An 18,835-nucleotide genomic window follows, 5' to 3' on the forward strand; every position below is an offset into this window, starting at 1 on the left:
GCTACAGCTTAGAAATAAATCTTTGTTTAACGGATGCCACAACACTCTATACACAGGGCCCTGGAATGAGAGAGTAACAGAAATCTTAGGTGATTTGGTTCTCACTGTATGGCCAGTGTAAGTCTCAAGAAACTGTTCATTGTAAGAGCAGGAACATTTGTGAATATAACCTTCTTCTGTACAAGTAAGATAACTAAAAAAGAAAAGGCAAAGTTATTTCCTTACTGCTAATCAATTCATATTGCTTTCTTACATATTGGTATCTGATACACAGAAGGAAAATCCATACCAGGTGCATGGTGAGAAATGTATGCTTCTTGTTCAACATGAGACATATCTACTTGATTTTGTTTCTGTTTCAATTTCTTTTTGTCTCTGTTGTTGAATTAGTTTGGACTTTGAAGGAGACAGTCTCTTCTCAACATTCTTTGACTGGAGCATACGTTTCAGGCGCATTAGCTGCATGCTTTCAAAACCTTTACGAATTGTCCATTGAAGTACTCGACCATCAACGCCAATGGAGACAAGAACTTCTGCTTTGTCTTCACCAAATGATCTCTCCTTAACTATCCATTCTATCTGCCAAATAGGACCAGCATGTTTGAACAATGCATCCCTAAATAATATAGTAACAGTCAATAGCAGTTATTTCAAGATTGGCCACTACAAAAATAATGTATCTTATAAGGAGTTCTCATTAAATCACATATTATTATATAGATATCTTTATAATTTATGTATAATACCTGCTTGTCAGTGCTGGTTCATGAGCAGTACTACGACAGTTGTATAAGACCAGACTCCCATTATAGAGACCAACCTGATGAGAGAAAGAGAGAGAGAGAGATTTTTTTTTTGCAGGAAGAGATTGTGTGTGTTTTTGGAGGGAGAGAGATGAACAGAAAGTATAGATGGAGAGGTTGCAATATGAGTGAGATAAACTCACAGCCAGTAGGTTAGGATGATGGTAGGAGAAAAGACAAAGATGTAATTCCAGCTGGAGAATAAAATATTCTCTCAGGATACTAAGAGAAATAAAATCCAGTAAAAAGAAGCATCTATATTTTACCTCTGGATTCTTAAGAGACCACAACACACACAAGCCCAGGATTTTGTTCTGTTGTATTAAACTGTCCGTAACCAACAGCAACTATATCCTTAAAACATACATGTGTATAACATTAGTGACATATATTACAAGTAACACTACTTTATTGGTAGGATTCCAGGCTATACAAGTGACTGGCCGACCTTGAGTCAAAGGACATTTGAACCCCAGGAGTTTCTCCAAATGTGGTGTAGAGATGGTGAAAGTATCAAAGGCACTTAGAGGATTGTCTGGATCTGAAAGTAGTGATTACAAGTATATAACTCAATGATACGGTTATAATACAGTATTAGGAGTTTTAAAGTACTTAAAGAGATCCTAAATACTAATTATGACTGTATATGGGAATTATCATAGTTTACCTGACAGTACTGGTAAATCTCTGTATTTGGCTTGTTTTTGCTGAAAAATATTCTGTGTGACAGCTCTCTCTACTATTCCTCAATTGTCTTTAAACTGTCTATTTTTAAGATTGGATGATCATTAGGTTTTGTAGGATCAAGCTTTCTTCTTCTCTATCTTCTCCATCTTGATTTGATCCAAGTGAGTGTTCCTGTTATTATAAACAGTGACATTGGGAGTGACAGTAACAGAAAAAATACTGCTCTCTCCAGGACCGGCAACAGATCCCATTACGGACATCCCCACACTCATTTCAGTGGAAGGACGAGAATGAAAGGTAGTGGAACCAGATACTACTCGACTTGTTATCTGACTGGACCCATTACTAGGAGTCTCCTTAAGGTTGTCTATCATAATGAAGCAAAAGAAAGACACAAGGAGAAGAGACATAAATCAAATCATTTCTTTAAAATAGCATGCAATAACATAGTAACTACTGTTATAAAAATTTTTCTACTGGTTTTAAACTTGCCTGAGTCAAGTGTGTTGTACATCTCCCAATCTGAGGCAAAAAACTTCCACCTCCTACAATATGATCTAATAATTAACTCCATTAACAACAGGGACATACTCTTTTCACAACATGTTCTGTTTGGACATGTTTTCGATTTTTGAAGCTTCATTAAACGTCTGCATGCCACGTTCAGTATAGCGGTCATTACCAGGACGATTCTTGCAAAGCTGCACATACCAAATACCAGTTTCAAAATTGATAGAGGATCATAAAACAGAGCTCACTTCATGATAAAGTGCATTTTGTTGCTGGACACTCTCTGCATCCTCAGAGTCAGGTGCTACCCAAGTTGATGGTATATCCAGCAACCAAATAGTGTCTGTTTCACTGAGTTGAATATCAACCTAGACATAAAGGAAGTGGTTTGTATACAAGACTTCTTCATTCCTGACATTTTTTCTAAGTCTTCAGGAGTCAAAACCTCTTCAACTATAAATGAGAGGTATATGTAATGGCAAAGCAGTAACTCAAAGATAGTATACCATCTTGAATAGACTCGGCTCTGGTTGATGGATGAGAACTTGGCCTGTTCCCGGTATCTCGTCTGTCATAGATCCCATAAATGAACCCACCATACTACCAGACACTTCACTACCAGCTGTAATACCACTTTCCGTTACACTTCCACCACCAAATGCAGAACGGAAAGACTGCATAAAGCTAGCATTACCACCAGCAAATAGATTTGTTGTTTCTCCTTGCGTAGAGTCCGTTGACTGTATTACAAAAAGTACATTTTTAAATTTTATAATCTGCTGTGTTTAGTTTAACTTACTATTCCTTGATCACTTTCATTTTTCCTAAAGACAAAAATGAAAGTTGATACATAGAAATATAAATATATAAGTTACATACATTGTTGCAATAATCTTTATCTATTGATCTATCCACTAATCTATCTAATCATATTTAACCTATTAGGAACAGATGGTTGTTCTGTTTTAATCAGAGGTCTTGGTGTCACATCTTCTCCTTTATCATTGAAGATCAAACCAGCATAGTTTTTCACCTGACTCTCCCGAGTGCAGACCTCGTTGGCTCCCACTATATAAATTACCCTTGGAGCCAAAAAAAGATCGAGAACCACGCGACAAACTGAATTTAGATGTACTGTTGGTCATTATACTACCACCCTCCCATTCTACTGTTAGATCTGCTCTTGGTAATACTGAAGAGACATAGCCTAGGATAATATGGTTAAGCTACATACTATATTTACTTCCTGATCTTGATTCGCTAAATTTAGTCTTTTTGTCCATTTTTCTAGCTTACCACAATTTTAGAGCAAGGTACAGGCTCAGCTGCAGCTCCACCCCCACTTTGCTAAATGTTTTAGTTGCTAGGCAACAGTATCGAAATCTGAAGTCTGGGTATGAGTCTCTGTGCACTGCTCTCACGAAGTGAAGTCAGTTGAGAAACTTGTAAGTCTATATCAATTATATTTGTTAGCACTACATAATTTTAAACGATTATTTTTTTCCCTGTAAGTGTTGCTATTGTTACTAATGTTGAGACTTGAGATTACTTAATACAATTCGCTACTGAACGTAATCGGTATACTGCGTCGCAGCATCTCGGGCTAGCACTGCCTCGATCGCAATAATTATACCTATAATAATTGCAAAAAAGGCTAATTATATTTTGCACAATATTCTACTAAAAGAAAAGTTCTCAGAATATTTGATTAAGTAGATTATATTAGCCTTGGATATATACGCATCAGGTCATAATCTCAGTACATTAAGGTATGATTATCATATTAACAAAACTACTTTACAACTAGCTTAATTATTATTGTCAAGATAAGAGTATGACTTTAAGGAATGCCACTAATCTATGATCACTACAACTTATCATGATAGACTCATATATATATGTGTAGAACTATACTGTGTAATAGCAACTAGTACATTAATTGTCATAAGTTATCATTGTGATGGTATAGAACAGATGGGGGAGTTGTACCTTGTAATAACAGGTTGACTATTTCCTCAATTCTACTTAGTAGCTTACATTGCATTAGTCTCTGTTGACAACAAAACTATAATTTGTATATCTATCTTAGCATCACTCGTCAGTATGTTATGTAAATTATAAATAATGTTTGTATATATAATAAATTATTCCAAAATAGAAAGATAATATTTATAGCAATTTGTATGGTGACAAGAACATTGAATTCTTATTGTGCATAGTTTACACAGACAATTTTACCACTTAAGGTGTTGAAGATATTAAAGGCAAACATCAAACCAATAGAATTAAAACAACAGTAATATGGAATCAGGAAGTGGTTAGTTAAATTTATTTTCATCTTCCTTGATGAGCTTAATTATTACTAATAGGAGAGAGTGCCTGTAACACTGGGTGTGATGGTAAGGGGGCAGTCAGTATTATATGTCCTCTTTCTATTTATTCAACCACTGCTGATATAATTTTTATTTACTTCTAGAGAAGAAAGTACCATTGTGGATGTTTTATGCGATTGGATTAATTATAATTTTAATTATATCAATGGCTGTTATAACAATATTGCTTATAGTAAGAAGGTTAGCAAGCTGTCTCAAATAAAACAAAAGTTATTATGTTTTATTATAGTTGTAGAATCTGCAAGAAAATCAGAATCTTCAGGAAAACTAAACAACAGTAAATTGAAAACTAATTAAATTAAAATAATTAAATGACCACATTTCCTTAGATATTCTGTAACTTATTATGACAACATGGTTGATCCGATCTTGGGAGGTGAGTAAAATAATGTGGACAAAGATCATAGTACATTATTTCTGTTTATTTATGTTTCTAGAATTATTACAACAAATGTCTAATACAAATAGTTTCAATAGGAACAATTCAAATGATCGGTCTGGTGTTGTGCAAACTGTATCTTTGAATACGGAAATACAGGATCATGACTCAGCAGATACAGCAAATGATGAAGAAGAAACATCTAATTTGAGCCCTGCTTTGATTGGGGTACAGTAGTAACTAATCAAACAGCTGTCCAATCAAATACCAATGAGATTCATATTGATGAATCTCTGCTCCCTCCACTTGCTACCAAAGTCATTAGAGAGAGTGTATATGATCGTTTACCTGTAACACAACAAGAAACAAAAAATCAGGCTACCGTAACTGTATACTCAAAAGAAAAGAAAGATGAAAGGTATGTGTAAGATTCTATGCATATAGGAGGGTTATGTATCACTTAAGCTGTCCACACCTTGGAATATGATAGATAATAGACAGTGGTATAGGAATAGGGTCTCCCAATAATTGTGCAAGAGGGACACATATAATACCAACCTGCATAGTTAGCTATCAAGTAGGTCTGAAACAATCCCAATCTTACCTGTCTCTCTACGTCATTGCTAGATGCTATATCAACATCTTACAGTTCATTTTTCTTCCCATTTTAAGCTTTAGCATTATAATCAAATATATTATACAACTCTATCTGATGACATGAATTTTATTTCCTGATAGTGTTCAATACACTAATACAGTATCTCTATTGGGTTCTGCATCACAAGAGTGTTATGATGATAACGAAAATGACCAGGAATCATATGATTATGATGACATTGATTCTTTTGTTGGGAATAGTAGTAGAGAGGATCTGTCAGACGATATCGATGGACCTGCAAGGAGACTACCAGGTGAGGAAAATGCAAGACGCTCTGCGTACTACATCTACATTCCTGAAACAGGAGTTGAAGGGATTTACACTGTTCCTGATAACGTTGAAAGGAACAACGAATATTGTCCCATTATTAGTGAACCTGATCCATCAGTCAGACCAGTAGACGAGGATTTATACTCTTCCTGATTTAAATGACCCCAATCAATGGCAGTCCTCAATATATAATACTATTGATGAAGTAGAACAGTTTCCCTCCGACAAAAACTATAGCTATGCTGAACCACACATGCTATGTACATCAGAGGAGCCAATGGAGAAGTTAGAGCTGAAGGTAATAATAAATCAAACTTAGGATATGATTACGCTGCTCATCATAAACTTCAATCCTCAATTTCTTCAGTAACTGTTAGAGGTATTGTAAAAGCTAAAAAAGAGAGTGCTCGTCAAATGAAAAGTGCTAATGCTGTTGGTGCAAGCACTGATCAACAAAAAAGTAAACGATCATCATTATGAAAATTTTAATGTAAAAGACATACCCAAAAAATGGGACAGTGATCTGTTTTCAACAGTGAGAGCAGAGGTATCTGACCCTTCCACTCAATCTTTGTCACACAATAATACTCAAAAATTATTGAAATCCAAAGGACACTATGAGAACACTTCTGGAATTAATGACAATGATGATTATTTTGTTAGTTCAAAGGATTGGATGAGAACAAACTCTTTACCATCTGGTTCATGTCAAACAGCTGTTGGCCGTTTGCCCCCACCACTTACTGATAAAACTCCACCATCTTCTCACACATACATGCTAATCTTTAAAAGAGATATGTATAAAACACGACTATGATTTACCAAAAGAATTTTCTTTAGAGTCTTCTGCCTCTCAGCCAACAAACGCAACAGATATGCTTGGATTACATAAAGAACGGCGTCGACTGAGTTATGATGGGAAAAATCCTAAAACACACAAGTATGAAAATCAGTCCATGTGGATGAAAGGGACTAGTAAAACAATCTCACCTTCATCAATGAGCACATATACTAAGATAGAGAAACAGTTATGTGAAGACGATGGTGTATACATGTTAGCGGACACGAGTCCTGTTACATCTCCAGTCAAAACTACTACAGACAAATAAATTATTTTTTAAAAATAAATTCTATGTTTATTTGAAAACAGTAACATAATCTAGTGAGTATATTATGTTTGTATAATGTATCTGTCTCAGGTTCTCTATGTTGAGTAGAATCCTCCATCGTCTTTGCGCGAGTAGCCTCTATTTGTTGCTTCAGAATGGTGACTTTCAATAGCTAATCCTTTTGCACTGTTCACTGTGGTCTTTCTTGGCTCACTATATGTCACCAGCTCTTTCTCTTCCAGTGTTATAGGCCTTGGTATAATTGGACGATTCTTTAATATTCGTCCATGAGGTGGTTAATGGTTTCTGGTTGAACTAGAGTTTCGGCCTTAGATTTCATGATCTCCTCACTATGATTATATTGACACTTTAAAACAAGGTCTAAGCTGTCATTGGGAGCCTGGGGATCATAGTAATACACATGTCTCCTAGTACTGGCCAGAGTAGGAGTATCGTTGAGGCGAGACCATGGGTTTGCCTGTTTGGGGTCCAATTTCAAGATATCTGGAGAGTTCTGTGAAGCATTTTTTATCAGGAGACGCTTTGACAAAGTTGGCATCGTTTTTCCAAACGAGGGTAAGGGTAAGGATCTCTATTGGACATTATTGCAAGGTTGTTATGTTGTCATGGTAACGTCAAAGGTGTGGCAGTTAATTACGTGGGTGTGGCATTAGCAAAACTGAGCATTGTCTCTACATAAATCTCATCAAAAATAATCACAGCAACAGTGATTTCCTGAGACATTTCAGTGATACTTCTCATTCCTTCTTTCTCAAACTGTTTGGATTCACCTTGGAAACCCATGCACAAAATATTAATCCTCAAGAATCAAAACGATATTACTATGGATCTGCGTTGGTGGTGTAATGGTTAGCATTGTTGCCTTCCAAGCAGTAGATCCGGGTTCGATTCCGGCCAACGCATTTTTCCATCCTTCCCATTTTTTTGTCAATCTAAACATTATGAAGAAGGTCTCAGTGACCAGATGGGCAACTTTTTTGAGTGCTGGAATACTGGCATCTGTGACTGGTATGCAATGAGAAGAAAGAAGTGGTTGGAAAAGAAACTCTGTGATGAAAGTGATTGTTCAACAAATAACGTTAGTCAATGGAGTCACAATACATTCACTCATATTTAGGTTGATAGATTCATGAACAAGACTATTTTAATAACAGGAGCAGCTGGAGATATAGGATCAGTAACAGCATATGCATTTGCTCATCGAGGAGCTACGATTGTATTAGTAGATTTGGCCAGCACACAACAGAAGTTATTAGACCATCAGAAAAATCTGATAAAAGAAGGAGCTAAAAGTGTCTATGTCTTAACAGCTGATGTCACAAAAGTTGAAGATGTTCAGACAATGGTTTCAGATACAGTAAAAAATTGTGGTCAAATTGATTGCTTCTTCAATAATGCTGGCATCCAAGGAGAATTGTTACCTTTGTATGAACAATCAGATGAAATGTTTCAACGTACAATACAAGTTAATTTATATGGTGTCTTCCTAGGAATGAAGTATGTCTCAAGAGCCATGATAGAGGCACAACAAAGCGGAGGGTCATAGTGAACACAGCCAGTATGGCTGGTCTTATGGGTCCTCCAAATATGACTGCTTATGCTGCATCTAAACATGGGGTTGTTGGAATGACAAAAACAGGTGCTAAAGATTTAGCTCCTTATAATATTCGTGTGTGTGCTATTGCTCCTGGGCTATTGGAAGGAAAAATGTGGGAGACCAAGTAAAAGGAAGAGCAAAAGTTAGAAAAAAGCAAGAAGGTAAGAAAAAAATAAATATTTTTATATACATTGTTTTAGGTAAAGATGGTGAATTAACTCCTTATGAAATCGAGTTACAGGAAAAGAGAATGCTCAAAGCCACACCTCTTAAGCGATTAGGTCGTTTATCTGAGGTAGCAGAGGTCGTTGTCTTTTTGTGTAGTGAAAGGGCCTCTTATATGACTGGTACAGTATTAGTATTGATGGTGGAAGACTCCAGTAATATTGATATTATTATTATTATATACAGCTAATAATAATTAATGTGAAATTGTGAAATTTAATTTTTATAGTAATGAAAATTTACACGTTTATCGACTCAAATTTTATTATCGACTTAAAATGGCCTGTGCATCAGATAAAGGAAATGTTGTTTGAAGAAGAAGAAGAAGAAGAGTTAGAGCCGTCTTTAAATAATGTTTTTAGAGCAGTCATCTTTGAAATGGATCTTTGTAGGCGGGAAAGGAGGAGTGGGAAAGACTACTTGTAGGTATGGGCCAGACTCATTCCCAAACCGTATTAGTATGAGACTTGGTCAGGACTAACTTATTTTTTTTTGTGTTTTTTTTATAGTTGCAGTCTTGCTGTGTTGTTGTCAAGGATACGAGAGAATGTGTTACTTATTTCTACTGATCCAGCTCACAACATTTCAGATGCTTTTGATCAAAAGTTTTCAAAGTTCCCAACTCAAATTCGTGGTTATCAGAACCTTTTTGCAATGGTTAACACAATATTTTGTTTAATAATTTTATACTTTTAATGTAAAGAATAGAGTAATAATTTCTTTTCTTTTAATTAGGAAATTGATCCTGAAGTATTGGATAAAGATGAGATTGAAGATGAACTAAACCAAAGTGAAAGTATGTATGGATGCATAAACTTCCTATGGATACACACATGCTTGATAAATGGATACATAAACAATAAATGGATGCATGTATTTAAAATGTGATTCAATAGATGTATTCTGATTATAGATATATAACAATTAAATGAATAGGATCAATCTCTAGGTGGTCTGACAGGTTTAGCTAAAGAACTCTTGCAAGATTTAGCTGGATCATTGCCTGGTATAGATGAAGCTAAGAGCTTTATACAAGTTATGAGGTATATAAAATTATGATTGATTGCCTTGTCAAAATTATGTATATTATAATGTAGTCTTGTGCAAGAATTGAAATTCTCAGTTGTTGTGTTTGATACTGCTCCAACTGGTCATACTATTCGTTTCTTATCAATGCCTCAAGTATTTGAGAAAGGCATTTCAAAATTGTCACATTGAAGTCTCACTTTGGTCCTTTAATGAGTCAGGTTTGTTAAAAATGACAAAGATACTAGTCATTTTTTATTCTCAATTTTATAGCTTATGCCTGCAATGGGAGTGACTGGAGATAATGAAATGCAAATTGTTCAACAACTTCCAGTTATCAAGCAAATTAATGAGGAATTTAGAGACGCTGTATGTCCAACATTTATTGAGTAAATGCTATATTTATTGTTTTCTGCCTTTAGAACAAATCGACATTCATTTGTGTGTGTATTCCAGAGTTCCTTTCTCTTTATGAGACAGAGAGACTATACAGCATTTGACCAAAATGAATATAGATGTACATAATATTGTAGTCAATCAATTGTTAAGGCCAGAGAAAATGACAAAGGTAAATGTTTTTTTAAGTCAACACACTTAAGTTCTGATGGTAGCTATCCTGGGCCACTGTAGTAAGACCTGATGTTTACTAGTTTAGAGCTTACTAATGGTAGCTGTCTTAGGTCACTGTTGTAAGTACTGATGTTTACTAGTCTAGAGTTTTACTAATGGTAGCTATCCTAGGTCACTGTGGTAAGTACTGATGTTCACTAGTCTAGAGTTTACTAATGGTAGCTATCCTAGGTCACGTAGTAAGTACTGATGTTCACTAGTCTAGAGTTTACTAATGGTAGCTATCCTAGTCACTGTGGTAATACTGATGTTCACTAGTCTAGAGTTTACTAAATGTAGCTATCCTAGGTCACTGTAGTAAGTACTGATGTTCACTAGTCCAGAGTTTACTAATGGTAGCTATCCTAGGTCACTGTGGTAAGTACTGATGTTCACTAGTCTAGAGTTTACTAATGTAGCTATCCTAGGTCACTGTGGTAAGTACTGATGTTCACTAGTCTAGGGCTTACTAATGGTAGCTATCCTAGGTCACATGGTAAGTACTATTGTTCATTGTTTATATAAATTGCTATCATTTACAATCTTGTTATTCTATCAGGAGACATTCCGTGCAAAATGTGTGCCTCGAGGCACAAAGTTCAAAGTACTATTTAGAACAAGTCAGTTATATCATATTATATTACTTATGACATCATCTTATCAGATTTATGAACTGTATGAGACTTTCATATTATTGAGTGTCCTCTGTTGGAACAAGAAGTAAGAGGAAGAGAGAAACTTGAACTGTTTAGTAAGTACTTGGTTTCAGATAAAAAAGACTAATTTTTTGATTTAAATTTTTTGCTCAAAGTTGATAACTTTGACTTTCCAAAATTTCCAATGTTAGCATTAGATTTTATTTATTTATGTGGTACATTTTTTTCAGTAAATCACAACAACACACACACACATATATTAACGGCCCATTGATCTCTATAATATAGTTACAATATAATGAATTATTCTCACGAGAACAGGCAAAGAAATTGTTGTAAAGATCATATAACTATCTACAAACAATATCTGAATTACTTTGCTTGACGAAAAATGACGGATAAATAGTGTGTGAGAAAATAAAGAACTAACAACAATGATGTCAAGAGTGTTGACACAAAACTTTAAAAATAAACTAATAATTTTCTCTTTGAGAGAAAATGAAAAAAAAAAAAGAAATGGAATGACACAAGGAAAAAATGATTTCTCCACATCAATACAAAAATGGAGGGGAAAAAGTTAAAGAGATAACAATTATAATTTCCTGAATGATCTAGGAGGTGGACCAGGAGGAGGACTATCTAATTGATTAGGACGAGGAGGACGAGCTGGTGCCCTTGACGGCACTTGGTTGGTAAACATGTTGAAATCTCGATCATTATTGGTACAAGTTCACCAAAAGATGGCCGATCTTCTGGTCTGGAGAATTTGGTAAGTGTTTATTTAGTAATCTAACCATTTGTCATCCATCCAAATCAAACTATGTTCATCTATTTAGCTATTTAAGAATACAAAAATGCGTTCATTTCTTACCTCCAGGACCAACATCTTAACATGATTTCATACACAGGTTGTGGACATTTGTCAGGGCGATCCAATCGTTCATTACCTTCTAACATTTGCATAATCTCCGTTCCTCTCATACCCTGAGAAATAAATGAAACAACGTTTAAAAGAATAGAATAGTAAATTTGTTAAATGATAACTGTTTTGATAACAGATCAGGATATGATAAGGTGCATCAAATGGACAAACACATGAATTTATGGACACATAATCAGTGAATGGATTTCCACAATACTTGGTAAGGTTTGGCTCCATAAGAGAATGCTTCCCATGTTGTGACACCATAACTCCAGACATCAGATTTACTATCAATTTTGCATAATAAATGCATTCTGGTGCATACCACTTTAGCGGCCAACGTCCTGCAGTCTCCGCCTACAATTTTGATAAAATCAGTGATTTGTACTGATCTATGCTTACTCGATAATATTCAGATCCTCCTCCAATAGCACGAGACATACCAAAGTCACTGATCTTAACATTCTCTTCGTTCACTACTAACACATTTCTTGCTGCTAAATCTCGATGTACAAAACGCATTTTCTCTAAATACTCCATTCCCTGCAAGAAATAGGACATCAGATGATGGATGGTTTAATGGACAAATAAACAGGTAAATGGATACATATATGACCGATCAATAGGTCAAGTACACTACAAGGAAATGTGTTACACAATACATTCCATCTGCCACCCACGGACAAAATATACAATTATTTAACTAACCTGTGCTACTTGAATTACCATATTTAATATTTTTGCAGGAGGAAATGTCCTATTAATAGAAAGTGGAGTACATTAGTTTGAAAGATACCCTCAACAAAAGAAAACACACACAATGTCAGCATATGTCCATTAAATGTTTGCTGTTTGCCAAATTTAATTTAAGATAAAACAACAAATTCCATTAGTAGAAGAATAGGGTCACATACACACACTCACACACACACACACACACACACACACACACACACACACACACACACACCACACACACACACACACACACACACACACACAAAGACCCAGTATATATGTACATTGTTGTGGAGGGTAATCTTACAGACTTCTCCTTAGAATTGTTTAAAGGTCCTAACGAAGCTATTCCATTACTAGACGAATAGGGTCACCTACACATATCCCTGTGGGAAAATGGATGGATGATTAAACAGAGAGGTGAGCAGACAGATAGATAGATAGAAGAGAAAAAGATGAATAGATAACAAGAATGTACATTTACCATATAATCTAACAATGTTAGGATGATCCAAATTAGCCATAGCATCTGCTTCTCTAAGTATTTCTGCTTTCTGGTTTGGTAACTCGTCTGTAGGTTTTTAAAAACTTAAGAGCGCATTGGACCTCAGGTTCTCCATTACTTATTAGACGATAAATACCTAATCTTACAGTGCCAAATGTACCAGCACCTGAGAGAGAGAGAGATGAGAGAGAGAGAGGAGAGAGAGAGAGAGAGAGAGAGAGAGAGAGTGAGGTCTCATTGTGTGTAGCAATCAGAGGGAGTTTTCACAAACCTAGCTCTCCTTTGTTTATTAAATTCATTATCTTCTATTCTACGAGGGCCATGACGTACACGAGGTTGGTTCTTTCCTTTTTTTCTCTTCAAAGAGTTTTACAGGACAATATTCACCAAGTGAACAAAGAAGACCATCGGGAGTACGAGAGTAATGGTCAACAACTTGTAATAAGTTCTCAAATTTACGACCATTTCTATTGAGAGCTGGCCAAGTGAGTTCATGTCAAGTAGATAATGATAAATTTGTAACTGATAGACCAAGCAGAGAGCAAAACTATTAACTTGAGTTCTTTCTCTCACCAAGAAGAGACCCTCTCGTAAGCCATACAGTTTCATTCTTGCCTCACTTTCTTCACGTGATATGGGACCATGAAACCACTCCTGTTTTCGATGGAGTATTCCTCCAACTAATTGCTCAAATGCACTCCTTCTCTTTAAAAGAGCATCTTGACTTGATGTTCCTGAGGAGGGAGAGAGAAGTCTATAAGTTAGTTTGATAGTTAAGTGAAAGTACAAAATGATAACAGGAATTTGTTTTGATTTTCATTTTTACATTATCACAATCATAATTATATACATTTACCGTATGTATTTTTATACTTATTAATAACGTACAAGTGACATTTTGTCAAGAACAGTAACATCGTAATATTTGACTTCAAAAGTATTATATAACATTTCCACTATGGTCAGTTGATGGAGGGCCATTGGATAGCTTTAATAACTTTTAATAACCTATGATAGCTACCATTAGTAAGCTCTAGACTAGTAAACATCAGTACTTACCACAGTGACCTAGATAGCTACCATTAGTAAACTCTAGACTAGTAAACATCAGTACTTACCACAGTGACCTAGGATAGCTACCATTAGTAAGCTTTAGACTAGTAAACATCAGTACTTAACAACCACAGTGACTTAGGATAGCTACCATTAGTTAACTCTAGACTACCATTACATACTTGATAGCCAAGAAGCAGAGCACCTTCTCTCATCGCCTGTTGCATTTCTTCATGAGTAATGAACCGATATCCTTGAGGAGGTTGTCCAGGACGTCGACAACATGGATGCACCAATGTGGTCAAAAGACCATCTACTTTCCGAGAATGGTACTGAACAAGTTCAATAGGAGACTCAAATTTGGTGCCATCTTGAATAGCTACAGTCCCATCTGGGTGTCTCGAAATAAGATAATGATAACGTCTGGATTGAAAGCATAATGACAAGACATATTCCCCAGTGGTTGTCAAACTGTCTCGTACAAGAAAACAACCGTCTCGAGCACCAGCTACCTCTAGTATTGTGCTCAGCATCCGATCTCGATATTCTGCCGTGATACCATGGCTCATCAGATAAGTCAGCCATTGAATAAAGTGTATGGAGTTGATTTACAGTGTAAAGGTCAAAGTAAAACAGCTTTATTGACGCTAAAATATAAATCACACGAGAATTATGAATCTCTACTTGTTTACTTGTCTGGAAGTAGATTTGTGAAGAGTCGTTAGAGCTAATGTCCAATGTTGTCTTTAATATTCAACTAAGGGGATCACCATTTTCTTTATGTATACTGTTACCACGTGATGGTCACGTGGTGTATTTCCATTCACATGGTGGCAGGAACTTCGAGACACAGAGATGAAGGTCAGTGAGCTAGAAATTACTAATGCAACTGCGAGTTCTCTCACTAGTTGCTATGCAATGTACGGACAGTTATGTGTCCGCCTTAAGCTATTTCTATATTTTAAGATATAGAGTCTACTCAGATGAGCCACTCCCCTCTTTAAATGATATCATATATCATATTATTCTTTTATAGATTGAAGTGCTTCATATAAAGTCTGGAAAGACTTTGTGTACATTGGAAGGAGTAAGTAGAAAATATTGTCTTATTTTTAACATGTAACATATTATATTATTAAATGCAACAGCTGAATACATACAACTCAATCTAAAAATTTAATCCTGATGTCATATTGAATTATACTAGCAGTTATACATGTATTGCCACAAATATTATTTATATCAGTCATTATAGCAGCTGTATTTCCTTCTATACAGCTAACTCCAGAATCTACCATAACTGCAGTAAAACGATCATATGCTAAAAAAGTAAGTCCCATTACAAGTTATGTAATATTTTTATATATTTATTAATATATAAATATATCTGTTCTGTCTTTTGATATTTCTTTCTAAATTTCCTCTCAGATCCTAAATATTATGTCGATCGACAGCAATTCAAGCTTTCACAAGACCGAAGTAAGCTTCCATGACATCAGATATTATTTTTGTTGTCATGGTAACCCTATAGAAGCCAAAGGATTGAATGACGAGGATACTTTGGAATCACTTGGTGTTGAGGATGGTGGTAGATTGTACTTTAAAGATTTGGGTCCACAGATAGGATGGTCTACAGTAAGGATAACACCTAATGTGATGTGATTATGTATATATTGACTTTTTTATACAATAGGTATTTCTTGCTGAATATGCTGGCCCTTTAATTGTGTATTTGTTTGTTCTACATTCGGCCATCTTTCATATATGGTCCAGATGTCTCTAAGCAGATGCACGTGGTATTCAGTAAGTTTAATATTACTTTTGCACTACATATTTATATTATCATTAAGTTTTGACAATTAGTAACAATAGATTTGAAATCTTTTGTTTACTCTATTGTCTTCTTTTTGTCTGTTAATTAAAATTAATTAAAAGTTACAAAAAATAATGTCAGTATGGTAGACAATAACTGATTAATAGCCATGTTTAATTGAGCCAGTTTCTGATATGTCACTTTTTAATATTTAGTATGCAGCTGCTTGTTGACAGCTCATTACGCCAAACTTATTTTGGAGACAATTTTTGTTCATCGATTTTCTCACAATACTATTCCTATAAGAAATTTTTGTTAAAGTATGTTTCAGTTATCTTTGATAAATCTTGTTTTCATGTTTTGTTGTATTTGTTTTCATGTTAGAATTGTACTTATTATTGGGCTTCTGCTGCCTTAGTGTCTTACTTTACTACCATCCTCTTTTATACTCCACCTGTAAGATTTTATGGTATTTTCTCTATGATCTCTCTCTTTCTCTCTCTCTCTCTCTCTCACACACACAACACAGATTATGGTTTCCCTCAGATCTGGGAGGTCTCCTTCTTTTTGTGGTTAGTTCCAGTTCTTTCATTAATTCCATTTTATTTCCTTTTTAGGTCAGTGAGTTTGGGTAATCTAAGCATACATGTTGCCTTAAGGAATCTTAGACCACCAGGTATTACAACATTACTCAATACTTGTATATGACTAATATATGTGTTATTGAAACAGGAAACGAAAGAACGAAAAAATTCCTCTAGCAACCTCCAATCCTTTCACATTTCTTTTTAATTTTGTGAGCTGTCCCAATTATACATATGAAGTAAGAGTTTGTACTCCGGAATTATCTTTATTCTGATACCTCTTCACTTTGATGACCTCTGAAAGTGCCTTTAGTATAGAGGTGTCCCTCAATATAGAGGTGTCCTTGTTATAGATGTGTCCTCAATATAGAGGGTTCCTCAATACAGATGTGTCCTTTTATAGAGGTGTAGAGGTGTCCTCAATATAGAGGCTGTGTAATTTCATTACTATTAGTATTGGACTACAGACTTCTATAGGACTTAATGTTGGTATAGTGGGAAGTAATTAGTCTGTCAGTTTTATAATTTAATTAAACAGGTATTGTTATTGTTACTGATTCATTGTGTTGTAGTCTCTATTAAAATAACTTGATGGTAAAAGTGACTGTCATTTATGTAAACGTTCTCAGGAAATTGTACTCCCTAATTCCTTCCTGGAAGTTAGTTTTAGCTCTTGACAACTAAAAGTATAGTGTATTATGATTGTGTATAAAGTTAATGTTGTTGAGTTTAAATAAATACTATTTAATGGTTGTTTATTATTACTTTGTTAACTTTTCATAAGATTTTTGTAAGTTCCTTTTTTTCAAAAAATGACACGCCCCCTATCATCAAACTCTTAATATTAATATTATTGTATTTAATAGTAAGTGAAATAAAAAATAAATTATTGATGAATTAAATTCATAAAATTAATAATTAATATTAAAGTATTTATTAAATTAATTGAGGTCATTGTTGTATCTTTTCTTGCTAATGAAGGGAGGATCTTGGATTGGTTTTGCTATTATGACTCAGTCATACAGGTGAGCTAACACAAACCACACCCCTTCTGGATACGTCACTTACATCTCCTTTTTCTTTAGCATTTTTCTTTTTCTTTGGTGGGTTCTATCAAATGGCTGTTTGGGCTCAGGTAAGCATCGACGATACAAGAAAGAGTTTAAGATTACCCACGTATCAGAAAGCTATTGTTCCTTTCCTCATATGAAATAGATACAGTTAAAACTAATTTTGGTATGAGAATGATTGGTATAGGTTTCAGGATAAATGATTGAAATACAGTACCTTAGTAATAGACCTAATCTTTTATAAATTTATAATTTTTTTGTAATTAAAATTTTTCTCTGTTAATGGTATACAATTTATTTCTTTGCACACACAAAAACAAAATCAACTCTAAACAACTATTCAACTAATTTCTAAAACTATCATACTTTGTTCATACTTTGGTTCTAAATTGGGGATAAAAAAAGTCATTAACCATCTACTAAAAATTTAGTTTGTTGGAGTCTATTTTTTAAACACAACTTTGAACGGGCTGCCTTGAAGATGTTCTCCATGCCACTTGACGCTAATTATCGTTTCAACAGGATCTGGAATATCATATGAGACACTGAAGGTATAATCTCCATTATGTTTTTATTGCTACATATCGTTGCAGGACATATGCTCCATAAACTGCTACTTCGAGAATCCCCGTTGCCTCCACCCTCATCGGCAATCCACCATAAAATTACTGGTTTTCCAGGTCAGAAATTAAGCATTTTGTAGCATCAGCTTCTGGACGATTGTGAAACAACAGATGAACGGAGAGTGTGGTACGTCAAGACTGGCATATTGAATGTGGGAGTTTACATTCACCTGGTAACACAGCCTAAACCACTCCTGAATAATGACCATCAACCCACAGCTTGACAAGACACTGTTGACCCTCAGGACCTTCCAAACAAGCTTCAGTTTAGCTCCTAACCCAGCTGCTGATGTATCGACAGCAAATACTATCTTGTCTTCCACGAGGACGCTAGTTTCAATCGAGACCTGTGCACCACAGCATAAGGATCGACTACATATACAATAAATGTACTTCCTCCTAGTGTATGCTCCACCATATTTGACTAGGAGTGATAAGGACCAATGACTGTTGGAGTGAAAGCTACTTCATATGACCCTCGTCTGTTTTGGGTTATTGTAGCTTGTAGTTCACTTTCATCTGCCTGTTTAATAGCAACAACTAGATTGCATTTGGTTACAAGCTTCAGCGCTGGCTACATTGAC

General features: G+C 35.1%; 1 protein-coding gene, 1 non-coding gene and 2 pseudogenes across 2 annotated transcripts; 2 read left to right on the forward strand and 2 right to left on the reverse strand.

The window, feature by feature from the left end:
- Positions 1 to 321: 321 nt before the first annotated feature.
- On the reverse strand, positions 322 to 3,145 carry LOC121392824 (annotated as a pseudogene).
- Positions 3,146 to 7,277: 4,132 nt separating this feature from the next.
- LOC121392822 (ATPase GET3-like) lies at positions 7,278 to 11,011 on the forward strand. The gene is given in 10 exon segments (XM_041523892.1): positions 7,278 to 7,385; positions 7,948 to 8,187; positions 9,388 to 9,448; positions 9,602 to 9,695; positions 9,750 to 9,859; positions 9,862 to 9,899; positions 9,952 to 10,047; positions 10,101 to 10,164; positions 10,167 to 10,246; positions 10,952 to 11,011. Coding segments are annotated over 10 exon segments (951 nt in total).
- Positions 7,662 to 7,732, forward strand: Trnag-ucc. Its single transcript has one exon. It is a non-coding gene; the product is annotated as a tRNA-Gly (tRNA).
- A 571-nt stretch (positions 11,012 to 11,582) lies between the features above and the next one.
- Positions 11,583 to 14,746, reverse strand: LOC121392823 (annotated as a pseudogene).
- Positions 14,747 to 18,835: the final 4,089 nt, after the last annotated feature.

The sequence above is a fragment of the Gigantopelta aegis genome, unplaced genomic scaffold, assembly GCF_016097555.1.
Source record: "Gigantopelta aegis isolate Gae_Host unplaced genomic scaffold, Gae_host_genome ctg4614_pilon_pilon, whole genome shotgun sequence".
Classification (NCBI taxonomy): domain Eukaryota; kingdom Metazoa; phylum Mollusca; class Gastropoda; order Neomphalida; family Peltospiridae; genus Gigantopelta; species Gigantopelta aegis.